The sequence below is a fragment of the Zeus faber genome (assembly GCF_960531495.2).
Source record: "Zeus faber genome assembly, chromosome: 2".
NCBI classification, from domain to species: Eukaryota; Metazoa; Chordata; class Actinopteri; order Zeiformes; family Zeidae; genus Zeus; species Zeus faber.
In genome coordinates, this window is record NC_137189.1 from 22,779,209 (window position 1) to 22,795,722 (window position 16,514).

Sequence of the window (16,514 nt, forward strand, 5' to 3'; positions counted from 1 at the left end):
TCGAGGGAATAGATGTATGGCTGGCGTGGAATTACCCCACGCTGTCAAAATACGGCTGACAGATTTTCCAGAGTCCCAACTACGGACTCCCAGCCAAATGAAGACTTGGATTTCTAAACTAGGAATGCCAGTGTATTTTGTGTGTATATGGGTGCTTGAAGCCTGTAATTTGTCACCAAAAAGCTTTCACGGCCTGAGAAACCCCTTACAAACTCTGCTGCTACTCTCTGGGAGAGGCAGGCTCTGACTCACCCCCTCAGGCCAGAAAGGAGGAGCTAGGAGAACAAGTCTGAACAGTCAGGCGAGTCCATCAAGCATTTGTATTTGTGTGTGTTTTGGGGCGTGAACGCTGCTATATGCTCTACTCTGTTCTGCTCTGCACACTGTGGGACTACAATTACTTCCAGATTTTGGACATTCTCTCCAATTTTAACAAATGGGGGCTGCCAAATAAGAGTGTCTCATTTTGTTGCTGAACGGACTATACAAACACTAAAGAACAAGGCTGAGTCCGATAGGCAGAGCCGAAGGTTTGGAGGAAACTTGTTTTGGTGGGAATTTTTTTTTCTCTTTGTCAGATAAGAAGTCTTGTTTGAGCTTGTGGAGGGAGAGTTTCTGGTTGTGGTGATTTCCTGATAAGAATTTTAAAAAAGACTACGAAAGGTGATAGCCAAATATAGCAGGTAAAATATCCAGAGAGTAATTACATTTGGATTTTGTACATTTCACACACTATGTCTACTACTTTTCCAATGGTAACTGGCAATGGTAACGGCACCGAGAACTGTGCGGCCACAAACAGGTCTCTGTACAATTTCTACGCGGCAGTCATGATAATCATTTTCATTTTGGCTTTGCCTCTGAATGCGTCCGTCCTCCACCTCTTCATCTTCAAGCTAAAGTTCTGGAAGTCAAACAGCAACAACATATTTCTCTTCAACCTGGTCCTGGCAGATATCCTCTTGCTTTTCTGCCTGCCCATCAAGGCAGGCAACTTCATACGTGGGGAGAGGCGAAGCTACGATAAAACTGTGTGCAAGGGCATGCTCTTTATGTTGTTCCTCAACCGGGGAGCCAGCATCGCTTTCCTGACTGTGACGTCCATTGACCGCTACTTCAACGTGGTCCACCCTGGACGGAAGAACCTCCTCAAGGCGCTCAAGAAATCCCCGCAGATCTCTATCTTTATCTGGCTGCTCCTGCTGCCCCTAACCATCCCCACCATGCTGAAGACATTTGAATGCTGCAACAGCCATAAGGACAGAGTGGACGAGGCAGGCAACGAGTTGGAGAACGAGGACATCTTGATCAAGGTAAACTGTGGCTTATTACTTGTGTTCTTACTCCAGTCTAAACTGCAGTGTATTTCGAAATCAGTAGTAGCAGCAGAAAAGCAGCACAGTAGCAGATTCATTTTAATCAGGCTAGGTCAGATTTTTTTCAGATGTTTTGTTGTGCATAACTCTCCATTTCACGCAGCAATGTTTATTCACTAATGTAGAATAAGTAAAAATATGTGACTTAAAAACATCAACTGTCCATTTTCTGATAAAAGGATGTAGTGGATAGCCTGCGGGAGGTGGTGTTCTTCACACAGATCATCATACCCTTCATCATCCTCGTCTACTGTACAGTGCACATCGTCAACCGGCTGCGAAAGAAGACGGTCGGGGACAAGACCAAGCTGAGGAGGGCTGTGTTCCTGGTCACCTCGGTCATGGTGGTGTTCTCCATCTGCTTCCTTCCCTGCATCTTGGCCCGGATGATTCTGCTGATCGCCCGCGTGCGTAATTGGAGCGACCTCTCTGAGGACATCGCCGCCGCAGTCTTCGACGGCCTGATGGTCCTATCCTACTCTGACTGCCTGCTGGACCCACTGGTCTACTGCTTCTGCAGCACCAAGTTCAAAGGCCTGTACCTCAACAGTTACTTCCCCTGCCTGGTGAGAGGCAGAGATATGAAGGAAGACAGCGGCAATTCCACGGGCAACATATCCAATCCCAAACGTGCCAACGCCGTCATTTGAGGTTCAATTAATCCTGGGCATCTTCTCTCCACGCAAATGGTGGTTTGTTTGTGTTTTGGACATCAGCGCAACCCAAACTTCTAATGCCATGAGCAATTTATCCTGGGGACACAGTTAAATGTGCTCTAATGTGTTAAATAATGGAAAAAAGGACATTGTTGTGTAAATGAACGTGTGATAAATGCATAAACATTAAAGGTGACTAGGAACCTTTAACTTTTTAACAAATTGCTTTCTGTAACATTTGTGGTGTGTCTAAGTTTTAATATATCTGTACAATGCAGTTCATTTTTTTCATTTTTTACATTATTTTTAAATCAATCTATATTTTTATCTTTCAATATGTACAGTAAAAAGCTATATGAGATGATATGTGAAAGGGGTGGTTTGATAAATCAGGTTTAGTTAACAATACTTGGTCAGCCTTTACATTCCCACATCCAAGTAAGTCAGCCAGTCCTGTTACGTTCCGATTCAATTTCAGCTGGTCCAAATGTCCCACGGTTTCTAACTGTAAATGTAGTCCTGAGTAAAGTTTCCCTGCATATTAGGGAAGGGAAAGTTGAAGTGACATGAAGAAACTGTACAACACAAAGGCAGGAGATTCTCGTATTTCCTATTTCTGTATTTTTCTGTGACACAAATTATTCCCCTTCTGAGTGTACAGGATAACAATTGACTGAACTTGGATGATGTGTCACCATCAATAACAACATCCTTCCACTGGTGACACATCAGTTTCCCGGTTTCTTAAGTTATAAATAGTACACCGTACGTCTCACATGTCTTGACTGTGCTTGTTCTGTGGAATTTCACCACTCTTCTCACTGTACACAAGATTGTTCTCATCAGTGTCAATTGGTTGAGACATTGAAAGTATGACCCACTTTTGTTAGTGACCACTGCATCCAAAACATTCAGTGCAATCCAGCTCTCCCTCCCATGCAATTCTACTGATTCAGTGTAATTATTTATAGACTGGCTATATTTTTTGGACAGAGTGGAGATTCATTTATGGACTTAGATGATCATTTTCAGGGGTCCGTGTGTTCACCCATGAGTTTACATATGGTTGAGAAAAGTTTGTTTTGTAATTTAAACATTTTGGAAATTTTGTTTTGTTTCATAATGTTTTATCTGCTTTAAATGGAAAATATCTACAGCTTCTCGAGTGTTGTATGCATTATTTAAATTTGTTGGTCTAAAAATTCTGCCTATAACTCTGTTAACAGTCATTTGATACAGTTCCAGTCCTGCTGTTGCCTGGGACATTGATTTTACTTCCTCTGTTATAAATTAAAAAAAAACACACGTTGACACAAAATCATTCCATAGAAGTTCAAATATGAGTCCATGAGTGGAATTACTGTACTTGAATAAAGGATGGGTGAGGTTTAAAAAATGCTCTTTTGTGTCAAACATAGCCTGAAATAAAAATCCATGAATTGGTTCAGCCTCAATCAGTTTTGGGCACTGAATTTCTGGTAAAGGCATATCACTTTTGATTTTCTACCATGTATCATCTGACTCAGCAGTTGTTTTGTGTTCCAATATACCATAAAGTCTAATTAATACAGTTTTGGATGTAGACCTTTTTAATTAAACATTGATGTTGAAAGAAAGTATATTTTACAAATAACAAATAACTAATATTTAACAAAGTCTTTTAATAGAGTAGAAATGACCATCCTGTTAGGAAACTATTTTTCCTACCGGAAGGTCTGAAGCCTACAGATCATATGTAGAGCAGACAAACACATAAAAAAGTAAAACTTTAACTCAGTAACCCAAGTAGAATTAACCAGAGAACAGAACCTTATGCATCAGGTAGACTATGAACACAGAGGTTGCTTCACGCATAGTGAAAGAGATATTAATCAATAAATAATAATAAATAATAAATAATCAAACAGTTTTACACACCGAACTTCAGAATAGGCCATCACCAGGCGCGTGACACTTGGCACTCAGGCCCAGCCAGCCAAGTTCGATCATAATAAGGGGATGGTAGCTCAGGAGGTAGAGCTGGTCGTCTAGTGGTCGTCTAGTAATCTAAACGTTGCTGGTTCGATCCCAGGCTCCTCCTGCTAGCATGCTGTAGTGTCCTTGAGCAAGACCCTTAACCCCTAATTGCTCCTGATGGCTGCGTCCGTCGGTGTTTGAATAATTGTAAGTCTCTTTGGATAAAAGCGTCTGCTAAATGTAATAATACATTTTGTTACTAAAACTGTATGTTAGAAAATAAATGTATTTATTTAAACTTTATTTATTGTTGACTTGTGTGTATTTAATTTGTCTTCTGATCAAAACGGAACTGTTGAAACAAGTTGTAAGAAGTCTCCGCCTCAGAACTTAATTGGTTGCTACCCAACACCAGTGCTCTCTCGCGGTCAGCCTTACGAGAGATAACCCACCAATTTATCTGCAGCTGATGAACCACTTTCACACCCTAGGGAATTTTTCATAGCTCACTTACCGGCATGCAACATGCAGATTGTTTCGCCCCTTAAAATGATTTCCTCAGCTGAAACACGTTTTTCGTTTAGAAGCAAAGACTTTATGGGTTTAAAAAAAAACTATGTAAAGGAACTGAAAACACTGAAATACAGAATCGGGAGTTGGATTACACTGTTCATGCCACATCCGACACAATGAAATTCTTTGGGTGTGGAAAAGAGGAACATATGATCAGAACCAGCCCAAAGAATAATGTCAGCAGGACAGACCCCCCTGAGCCCACTCCTCCTGAACCCCCAGTCCCCACTGAACCCCCCCCTCCGGCAGTTATCGGTTGTGTAGTTTCTGGTAGGTGCGTAGATGTATTAAGTCAGGATCCGGTTACGTGTTAAGCCTGGTGTTTACCGTCTGGCTCCACTGCACTGTAGACTTTGTAGTCATGGCAAATTTCATAAGCGTTTAACAAATCTATCAAGAAAACTTTGCGTCTTAATTTGAAAAACTGGGTCATGGTTCAGACAAAAGTAGATATTTTTTGTGTCGTATTTTTCTTTTTTCTTTTTGTCATTGTTGTGCTTTGGAAGATTTTAGAGAATTCCTTACCCCGGTCATGGCTTGCCAGGGCTTGGTGTCCCTCAGGGCTCCCTCCAACTGACAGACCAGATGTCAGAGACGCCGGTGCTGATGCATTGACATTGTGCGGCAGCAGCGTCTGAGCAGAACCAAAGAAAAACCGGATGAGATTTGGAAAAAGAGGTTAGAAGGGAGATTTCACTGAGGTATCAACAATCATAAAAAACCTACATTCGTACAATACCCGGACAACACTTTGAAAAGTCCCATAAAATACTTGAAGCAGTTACTCTGGCCTACCTGTTCATGACTGGTCAATGGCAATGTAGGCGAGCACCGGGGCGAAGAAGGAGGGCAAAGCATTCCTTGAGGAGAGAGAGAGAGAGAGAGAGCGAGAGAAAGAGAGAGAGAGAGAGAGAGATAAATATCAAATTGTTCAGCATGAAACACAACTACCTTTCAGGAAAAAATACTTGAGCTGATATACCAGTTATCACCATTAGACACCATGCACATGTTTGATGCGTAAATGTGCGATTGGCTCCAATCAATTCAAGGAAAGAAAAAAAAACAAGCAAATGGTTCAATCAGTATTTACAGTGGTTGCAGGCTGACGGCCTTTTCACTAAGTGCTTTGAAGCAAAACAAATGAATATCTGTACTCGAGCACCAACAGTATTATTGAACACCAAGTAAAGGGGCAACACAGAGGGTTCACAGAGAATAACTTTGACATATCATTTAATTAACATATATATGTGATATATTTATATGGTATAACATATTATTATATAATTATGATGATTTAATAACATATAATTTCCCTAATAATACATTCAAAATACAACACAACAGAGAATAACTTTACTGTAACTTCACACAAAATACCTAATTGGGTTTTTCCAATTGTGTTGCTAACACCTTACAATCACTTGAAGTTTAGATCCAACCAAGGGTGAAAAAGAGTTTCCCCCAAAGAAGTCAGATCTGGCTCAGATAAGTACTTTCAGAGCATGTTTTTCATTGATATCACATGGGTTTCACAGCAGCTCACATCAAAAAATAGGCAAGAACAAGGAAGTGATGAGAATAAAAAAAGTAAAAATAAATGGCAATATGTAGAAAAAATAAAAATGGATGAGTTGTTAACGAGGTACCCCAGATCTGACCAGAAAGCATTGCTGCCCATACAGTATCTCATCATAACGGTTACATGGAGGCTTCACAACATGGGTCATTCAGGTACAAGGTGTAGGTGAGAGAGTACAGCCGCACATGTTGGAGCATGACTCTACTTACCCTGTGCAAATCTTGTGGTTTGATTTCAGGATAAACTTTTTTCTTTAACCACTGATAATAATCAAGGTCTTTCTAAATATTTTTGTCAAAACAGGAAAAGGGTTTTTTGTTTGGTTTATAACAGTAGGCAACACATAAGGAAGAAAATAAAACACCAGGGTTCATCATTAACATTCCCATGAAAGAAAAGGGGCAGATCTCAGTGAGTAGAGATCAAACATGGCGGCGCCCAGCTGCACGGACTAAAATACTGACAATCTGCTCCAACTCAGACTAATAACTGAAAATGAAACCAACCGGAACCCTCCCGGCACGTGACGGTTTAACACCTCACTTTTGACAAATAAAGAATTTAACCATTTATTTTCCAGAAAATGGACTTACTTCATTAAACTGAATGACTCTCCAGAAATAACACCATCCTTACTTTGGAAAATGGCTAAGGCAGTTCTAAGAGATAATACTATTTAATTCTCATCTCACAAGAAAAAGAAAGGACAAGAATGCCAAAATAAACTAGAACAACGATTAAAATACTTGCACTCCCAACAAGCCCAACTTGCACTCAACTTGATAATATCACCCATCTAAAGATACAATTCCTCATGCAACAAACAAGTTATTGCAGCCATCAAAGAACCACAGGGTAGGATAACATACATCCCGCATTCAGACACCTTTAAAATGAGCAATATCACTCAGATAATGAATCAAATATATCAATCATTAACTCATTCCTCAATGATATTGACCTTTCACAGAGCAGGCTACCACATTAGATCAACTGCTGACTCTGGAAGTCCTCAGGAAAGCTCTCCTCTATGCCCAACAATAAATCACCTGGATCAGATGGCTACCCAGTGGGATTCTATAACACTTCTGGCCTCTTATATCCCCATTATTCATCAGAATAGTTGCAGAAATTAAGTCAACCAAAACCAGGCCTCCTCACATAAAAACTGTTCTCATTTCGCTTTTGCTCAAACCTAATAAGGACCCAACCCTTATCTCCAGTTATAGACCCATAAGCCTAATTAACTGTGATTTAAAAATTATCTGTAAAACACTAACCAATAGAATTGAAAAAGTAATTCCATTCATAATTCAGCCAGACCAAAGACCCCAAAGGGCCACTCATAGAGCAATAGGCACCGTTTATTCAGTCTGATCAGCATATATCAAAGGAACAACTTAAATACTGTTATTGCCTCTTTAGATGCCAAAAAAGCATTTGATAGAGTTAACTGGACATCTATTTTCAACCCTCAACAAATTTGACTTTGGAGAATCACTCATTAAATTGATCAGAATCCTCTACAACTCTCCATCTGCTTCTGTCATCACCAATGGTTACACTTCACAGTGTTTCACTCTACAATGCGGCACAAGACAAGGATGTCCGCTCTCCCCTTTACTATTCACCATCGTTACTGAACCCCTCGTGGCAGCCATCCATTAAAACAGTAATATCGGTGGTATACAAACCGGAAACTCTGTTCACAAAATCGGTTTGTATGCAGACGATATTTTGTTGTACTTAGGGAACCCAATATCATCCCTACCGGAAGTGTTCAATCCTATATCTAAATTCTCAGCTATCTCAGACTACTCAATAAATTGGACTTAAACCACGATCTTACCATTCAGTGGGGAGGACTGGAATGCTGTGACCCAGAAACTTTCTTTAACTATCACAACGGGCAACATTATATACCTTGGTATTGATAACGCCACCAATCTGTCAGATTTCTTTACCCTTAACTTTACTCCATTGCTCCAATCCATTGAAGAAGACCTAATTTGATGGAACAATCTACCCGTCTCACAAATTGGTAGAATAGTAGCAGTGAAAATGAATATACCACCAAAAATAAACAATATATTTCAATTACCCCAGTCCAACCAACAATACATTGGTTTAATTCTCTAGACTCAATAATCAATCAATTCTATTGGAAATACAAGAAACCGAGAATTAAACTAGCATCCCGCTTGCTGTTGTGGGTGTGGGTTGTGGTGCGGGGGGCAGCTGTCTGCCTTCTCCCACTGCTCTGCTGTGGGTGCCCCGGGTGCTGAGGATGGTGGAGGGCTCATATATCATGTGGCCTGCTGTCTTCAGCTGTCGTCACCTTGGCTACGTGGATGGGCGCTTGGGGTTCGCGGCCTGGTGGGGTCTGGTCGGCTGCGGTGGCGCGGGCCTTGCTCTTGCGCGGGGCAAGGGGGGATCATTGGGGTCCCGCCGCCTCCCGTCTCCTCATGCTCCCCCGGACTGGGTTGTGCTCCTCTGGGCCAGTTGTGGGGGTTGCTTTGCGGGCTTCCGACTTCTCTGGGGGCCCGGGGGTTTTCTATGGCTGCAGGGGAGGGTGCTTGGGGCTTTCTTGCGGCCGTGGGGTGTCTATGTGGCTGTGGGTGGCTTTGGGGCCCTTTCCGCTGCTTGGAGGTGCCACGACATAGTGCCGACCTTATACACCAAAACCAATTGGGATAAGTCCTGTCCGGTGTGTGTGTGCGCACACACGCACACACACACACACACACACACACACACACACAGGTGGTCTCATCACAGACGTGCTCATGCCAACGGCACCTGCTTTGCAACCCAGCACCCTCTCCTCATCCCTTTCCTTTTCTTGCTCATTAACTGCCATAACTATGACAGAAATATGCCATGTCCCCAATTGCTGTTCCAGTTTTCCTGGACCTAATTAAGTTTGTTTTTCGATACATGTTGTCGTCCGATGTTTATGTTTTTCCATGTACATGTTGTTGTTTGGTTCTATGTTTATTTGTCTCACCCGTGGATGCATTTCAAGCCATCGTATTGTTGAGTTGATGGTTTTGCACCGACCTTTGCACCGGCTCCTGGTAGTGACTTCCCCACCCCACACACATCTCCTCTCTAGACGTACATTTAAAGCACAACAATCCCTGTTAACCATCAGCAGAATGTTACACTTTGCTCTATGACTTTTGCGCTCCTTGTGTTTGGGTGACATATTCATTCACATGAACTCTGATTAACTTCTTCATTTGGGAGGATAAAGCTGAGATCATTTCCCCCCCCTGCCCACTCTGAGACGTGCGTAGGCTTGACGACCAGAAAAAACATATTTTCATACGTGAGACTTTTCCATGGAAACTTCTCTGTGGTGTTTACTGTCTACTGACACCCAAAATCACACACACAAATACCTTTTTTTTCTCCTCTTCAGACAGTCATTCTTTTCTCCAACCACTCTTGAGACAGATAACACCCCCTCCCGTAAACCACGCCTCAAGTATTTTACAATCTGTTCCTTCCTAAAAATCACATACTGCCGCACCGACCAAAGCACACGGGGCGACAGACAGGAGAGTTGGTTTGCTCAATCCAACTTCTGTGTCTCCAGGTGTCTATACGTATAGGTGCTTGGACGTGGTATTTTTGTTAGTGTTTTTTGGCGTGTTTTCCACAGGATGTGTTTTTGACATTAACAGAGGGGGAGTCTTGACCGAGTTTCAGAGGGGCTGTTGAATTTGACACATTCCAGCGAAGAAGGAGGAGGGGGGGCAACTGGAAACTAGGACCGGTGGGTAGTAAAAAAAACAAAAAAAAAAAAAAAAAAACCTGCCTGAATTGTTTGGTTTTTATTTATTTTACTAGGAATACTTTTTCCTGGCCAGAACTGTGTAAAAATTAATTGAATGTCGGTACCCACAAATCTACCTGGTATGGGGAACTTCACGCTGAATCCTGACCACTGCAACACCAGCAATACAGTCATGTACCAGGTCCTATCGTCGATCATGATTGGAGAGTTTACATTGGGCCTGCCTCTCAACCTCTCCGTCCTCTACATCTTCCTCTTCAGGTAATCAACACACATGCACGCACAGACGCACGCACAGACACAGGCACACACGCACAGGTACACACACACACACACACACACACACACACACACACACACACACACACACACACACACACACACACACATATACACACACACCCCCCATGGAATACACACAAACTCTTGACGATCCACAGACAAGTCCGTGCACAAGCTACTGTACCAGGATAGATTAGGATGCTTTGTGTCGATTAGAGTAGCCAGGCCAGTATTTCACTATCATATTTTTTCTATGTAATATTATTATCAAAATAGTGTTATCATCTTATTTGGAATACGTATATCATGATGGTATATCTTATATAGTCCAACACAACAAATGTGCTACTGCAAGGATGTACCAATTACCAAAACCATGGTATTTGAGAATGTTTGTTGACACATTGGGGCTAGATATCTACGTTTGTACAATGGGGCAATATGCTTTGTATGCCAAACATTATGTCCCAACAATCCTTAAACTAATGGTCTAAAGCTGCTATGAGCCATTGTTTACCTAAGAGGACACCCGGTAGCAAAAGACACCCCATGTTTTGACCGGGCGCTGTGGTCCTCCGCTCAAAGTTTAACCACTTGGAACTTTGACCTTGCAACGCGCAGACACAATAGTTTTACAGCGTGACAAAAGGTGAGCGGCGGGAGATAAAAAATCAGATTGAAGTGGAGTATGTCTCAGAATTTCCCGGAACTCCCATAAATATTCATATAACATAACTTAAAAATCACACCACGGTTTCATAAAAAAGGATGCACTGTTTCTATTCCCCCGCTGTCAACTTTGAACTCATGATGCATATAGTATCTGGCTAATGATGTGTACGACCCCATTCAGACGCATGATTGTCTAGAAAGCCTAAAATATACAGAAAAAGAGGAAAGATAATGGTCTGGATCAGTACTCAGTATCGAGAAATGGTTAGTTACTTGTTACATGTACTTGCATTTACATGTACTTAAGCAATCTTCTGAAGAAATTGTACGTTTCTCAGTAGATCTTAGTCATCTTCTCACTACATTTTAGAGATATGTTTCTTCTAATTTAGTTTGGCACACCACTTTATCTTCTGGATCAGGTTGAATTTTTTTTCGCCACTAACTGCTGCTTCCTGCTGTTGTCCAGAATACACACGGATTTGGTTGCTACGACTATTGGAGGTTGCTATGAAGTTTGTAAAATTCAACTACAAAATGTCTTCTGTTTCATGTTTTGAAACTTCACGCTTTTGTGAAATTATAAACTTGAATTAAATGGAATTAAATAGTTTTGAGTAAAAGTTGACTCGTTCTCTCTTGCTTAATTTTTTTTGTGTGTCTCATTATCTCACGGTTCAGAAACGCTGTTAATCAATGTTTTGATTCAAACCGGCTCCATTAGACACGCAAAGTGGCGTCATAACGTAAGGCTCCTGGACCACTGCATTTCTACATGTTGTGTCTTGTTTCCTGGCTGCACGCATCAACTGGAGCATCATTCCCCATAGAGGTCCCTTCAAAACATACGTATCTAGTTAAAATATTTTATGTGATGTGACGGTCCTAACATGGATTCCAGAGTTTAATTAACAAACAAATACATTTTCTCCCACACCAAATTTAACCACACAAAAACAAATATCATGCCCAGGAAAACTTTTCAATTTACTTCATCTTCAACATGGAGGACAGTGGAAAAGCGTGGTCTCTTGCTGGTTGGAGTCAACTACGTGTGGGTTCTAGTCAAACTGACTTGAAAAGCAATAGATTTTTGTCGTAGAGAAATCTGTCGATTTATTGATATGGAATTATTAAGCAATACATACGTTCTTACAAATGTACTTAGTTTAATAATCAAACCACAAATAACTGATAACAAAAAATAATCAGAAAACACTATAAATCCACTGGTTAATGGGATGAACCCATTGCTGCATTTTTCATTGCTGCAAATGCCTTCTCTTTTGGAGCCGGTAGAATCGGCACGCCTTCCTCCTGCTAAAAAATAAAATGTTTTTATAGATTATTACTCATTCCAGTGATGAAATGCGTTGTATTAAAGCCAGAAGATGGCAAGTGCAACACAGTATAAGCAATGCTAAACTCATAAACTAATCCAACCTCATTAATAAACCGACCTGCAAATAAAATGTTGAAAAACGAAAGCATAGATTCACTTACCCACTGAAAATTGAGAAATTTCACCATACTCTATGTCTTCTTAATAGTAAAAAGTCACGAGAGCACTGCAGCTGGTTGCACGTGTCACCTTTAAAGACTGGAATGAAGACAAAGTCGGTGTGAATTGGACGAATGAACACTCACGTGACACGATGCTTGACGCAATGCTCTTGGTGTGAATTTGGGGTAACTAAACATCTTTTCTTTCTTATTTTCAAGGTTCAAGTTCTGGAAGACCAACAGCATCTTCCTCTTCAACATTGTGGTTGCCGACTTCCTGCTGGTTGTGTGCCTACCAATCAAGGCCTACCACTACCAGAATGGACTGAGGCGCAGCGAGAACAAGGTGCTGTGCAAGACCTTGCTCTTCATGCTGTTCCTCAACCGCGGCGCCAGCATCGCCTTTCTCACCACCCTGTCCATCGACCGCTACTTCAACGTGGTGCACCTGGGCAAGAGGAATTGTGTCCGGGCCCTGAGAAAGTCACCGTTCATTTCGCTGCTCATCTGGTTCCTCCTCCTGCCCCTCACCGTGCCCACCATGGTGGAGACCTTCGAGTGCTGCAACAGCCTCGGCCGCACCAATGGGGACTTCAACAACAAAGTGACTGACATCTTCAGAGAGGTAGCCATGTTGTCATGTCTTGTCTTGGATTTCGGGGTACATTGGCAGAGTGGGTAGAGCTGTTGACTTGCAGGTCTAGAGAAGCATGAGGCATGGAGCATTAAACTGAGTTTGCATGTTCTCCCATGTTTGAGTGGTGCCGGGTGCTCCACCTTAGTTTCCAAGTTTCCACCTTAGGCTCCACAGGTTAGGCTAATTGGAGATGAATGAATGAATGACGTGTGAGTGAATACTTCCTGTGAAACTTCAAGTGCCCTTAGTGGCAATTTTCGTGTTTTCGTGCTTAGTGTTTTTTTTCTTCTCTTTTGGTAAATCTGTTTGGTATCTCCTTTTCCAAACACCCTTTGTCAGGTCACAGCCGTGACCAGGAAGAGTGGCTTAAGGAAATTAATTTATAAATAATCTTGTTTTGCATTTCACCGGTATCGTTCAGCTTGGTTTAGTTTGTTAGACAATGATTGTGTATGATGTCCTTCCTACACAGTCCGGTTATGTAGGAGTTAATAATCAAGCTTTTGGCCTCACTATGTAAGAACACCGAAGAGCCAAGAAAAATGGAATAACCACATGAGACTGGACTCACAGTCACAGGCTTAGAAAAATACTCTGTACTAATTCAAAGAATTTAAATTTAGCATTCCGTTCTCTTTTTTCTATTTTCAAGGTGGTCTTCTTCACACAGATCATCATCCCCTTCTTCATCCTCGTCTATTGCACGGCACGCATCGTCCACCGGCTTCGGAAGAAGACAGTCGGGGACAAGACCAGGCTGAGGAGGGCCGTGTTACTGGTCATGTCCGTTGTCTTGGTCTTTTCTGTGTGCTTCTTGCCGTGCACCCTGGCCAGAGCAACGTTGCTTGCCGTGCGGTGGAAAAAACTGCAGGACCATGAGACCATTGTGGTGCAGGTCTACGATGCCCTCATGGTGCTCTCCTATATGGATTGCCTGCTGGACCCGCTGCTGTACTGCTTCTGCTACTCTGGCTTCAGGGACGCCTATGTGTCAGCATTCTGCCCTGCTGCACTACTCAAGAGGATGCCCGACCTCGATTCGAGCAGCAGAACCACCACCAACAACACCAATACCACTAACTCTGGAGTTAGATGCCAAGTCCTGCCGCTGGTAAAGAAGTGATATTTTTGTTCATATGTATTATTATTTTTATTATTATTATTATTATTATAATTATTATTATTATAATTATTATATAGTAACAATAGTTGTTAGTATTCATGATAAAAAATATATTATAATAATTATTAGCATAGCATCATCATCATTATTATTATATTAATAACAACTTTAAAGCAAAGCAGGAAGCTTGCGATTTTGGTCAATCGGATCTTTAGCTGGATAAGGAATGTGATGTTACAGGTCTAATGCAGAAAGGACCAGAACAAACATAGTGAACGGCAGCAAAACCCTTTTTCCTCAGGTGACCTCTGATACAATATTAGATGTTAAGATAAACGTCTTTAAGTTATTTCTGCTTGAGTCTGCTATTAGTCCATTGTAACCTGTGCTTCTTTGAATTTAATTTGCTTAGGCAATACCACCTTCTTAAGAACATACTCCCGCTACCTGTACGATGGTTTCGAGTTACAAAGCAAAACATTCTTGACATATCTTGATTTACCTACTTTATGTTACTTTGGTTTGACCTCGAGTATACAGTGTTTGCGAAAGGCTTGTCCATTTTTCAGGTGAACTATAACCCTGTGTGCAGGTGTGTGTATGTGTTTTGCATATATGTACAAGAGTTTATTAATGGCTCAAACCAGTCCAACTTGCCACGGGAATGGTGTCTTCACACACAATGCAACTGAAGCAGCAGTGTTTTAATACTCTACTCAGCTGAACTGTTTGATATTTTGCAAACTCTGCAATTGACTGTGCTTTGGGGAGCAGCTGGAATTTGTTTACTGTTACTTTTTTTTACAGTTTTTTTTTTTTTTAATAATGTGATTTATTTCATTGCTGGAGTTTCAAGTGCTTAAACATGACAATTGCCGTGAATATATTAAGGAGAATATTGAAAAGCTTAGAATCCCGGTGTAGGCAAATCCAATTTAGAGAAGGATAACATCACAGCAGGACCATGGGAAAGTCTCCTCTGTGAGGAATCAGATCTGCCTCCAACTGTTTGGCATTTTTGCCTCTGCAATGCAAATTTGGGATGTTTTCTCTGTATCAAATAAATTTGTATAACATACTGGTCACTCTGAGTATAAAGTACACATGGCTAATATTGATACAACTGGATGGGTAGAAGGGTCATAGTTATTACTTGCCTTTCTAGAAACTAGCGTGTGTGTTTGAAAAAGGGGGTTGGGTATGAGCTGCTATGCTATCAGCAAAATCTGAGCCACCATGGCAGTCAACACTCATCATAGTTACAGAATGCTCATCTATGCTATTTACCTGTATTTCACTTCAAGGTCACAGTCATTTTGACAACTTCATGCCTGAGAAATTAAAACTCTGCTTCAGGTCTGGACTGACTCATTTGGTACTGAGTGGTCTGGAAGGCAGTTCAGAAACATATAAACAACTGTGAACTTAAGAAATGGCGGCCCTTATCCACATTGGCAAACCTACAAAGAAGCATAGAAACAGACAAGGTCTGTTATGCAACACCAGGCACCTATATCAGAACCAGTTATTTTTTCCACAAACTTAGAAAATAAGTTGTATAAATGAAGAAGTTATTTAATCTGTGTCTTCATTATAATGACATAGAGAGTGCCACAAACATCAGATAGCCGATAAATAGCAGGGAGGAAGGTTACATAGAGACTAAACAAGCTGGAAGTCTGCCATCTCATTACTGTGCTGGATATGTCTACTTTGGATCTATTCCATTCTTTTCTGGTTATTTTTTTCAGCTGCGTGAGAATCTGCCTCTTCAGCGCTCCGTAATCCTTTAAGTCAATCTCCCCCGGAACCTCCCAGAGTGAACCCAGTAGCACCGTGCGACATCACAGGATCTGTAGGGTATCACACGGGAATTATGGGCGAGTTGTTCAGGCATGGCTGCTGGCTTACTCTTTATACCTTTAATTCCTGGTTCTCACCAAGAGTCAGCTCTAGGTAGCCTACATCAAGTGGGGCTCCAGTAGAATAAAGACCACCAAACTACCATTTAAAGCAACACACACACTGAAACAGAGTGTCAGGAACAGGAAGGCTAAAGAGACATATTAGAATGCATAACCTGAATGGTATGTTCTGTAAAAACTTCTAAAAACTTCAAAAATACATGTTTTGGAGAGCTCAGAGACCTATATTAACCCGTTGAAAAGGTGCATAATAGGTCCCCTTTAGATAAATAAAATAAATACATTGAAAATCAATTCAAGAGTATGGACTTTGATTTTAAGCTGCTTTGATTGATAGCAGTGCATCACATGGCCTGTTTTGATGAACATTTTTTATAGTTAGCACATACTTTTCTACCGAGTCTTTAGAACAATCAATAGGGTC

At 41.3% G+C, this 16,514-nt stretch overlaps 2 protein-coding genes across 2 annotated transcripts; both read left to right on the forward strand.

Moving 5' to 3' along the window:
- Positions 1–400: 400 nt before the first annotated feature.
- On the forward strand, positions 401–4,140 carry gpr31 (G protein-coupled receptor 31). The gene is made up of 2 exons (XM_079996686.1): positions 401–1,313; positions 1,556–4,140. Exons 1-2 carry the CDS (start codon positions 735–737, stop codon positions 2,024–2,026), a joined length of 1,050 nt encoding a protein of 349 aa, XP_079852812.1. The 5' UTR covers positions 401–734; the 3' UTR covers positions 2,027–4,140.
- A 5,929-nt stretch (positions 4,141–10,069) lies between these two features.
- Positions 10,070–14,165, forward strand: LOC307247521 (12-(S)-hydroxy-5,8,10,14-eicosatetraenoic acid receptor-like; the record flags this gene model as incomplete). The annotated part of the gene is made up of 3 exons (XM_080023682.1): positions 10,070–10,209; positions 12,625–13,030; positions 13,695–14,165. The coding sequence occupies 3 exons, from the start codon at positions 10,070–10,072 to the stop codon at positions 14,163–14,165; spliced, it is 1,017 nt and encodes a 338-aa protein (XP_079879808.1).
- Between the last annotated feature and the right edge of the window lie 2,349 nt (positions 14,166–16,514).

Excerpts from the sequence above, each read along its gene's own strand:
- gpr31 (XM_079996686.1), top strand. The coding sequence starts at position 735 with ATGTCTACTACTTTTCCAATGGTAACTGGCAATGGTAACGGCACCGAG. Across the intron at positions 1,314-1,555 it reads ACGAGGACATCTTGATCAAG|GATGTAGTGGATAGCCTGCG; the intron begins GTAAACTGTGGC and ends TTCTGATAAAAG.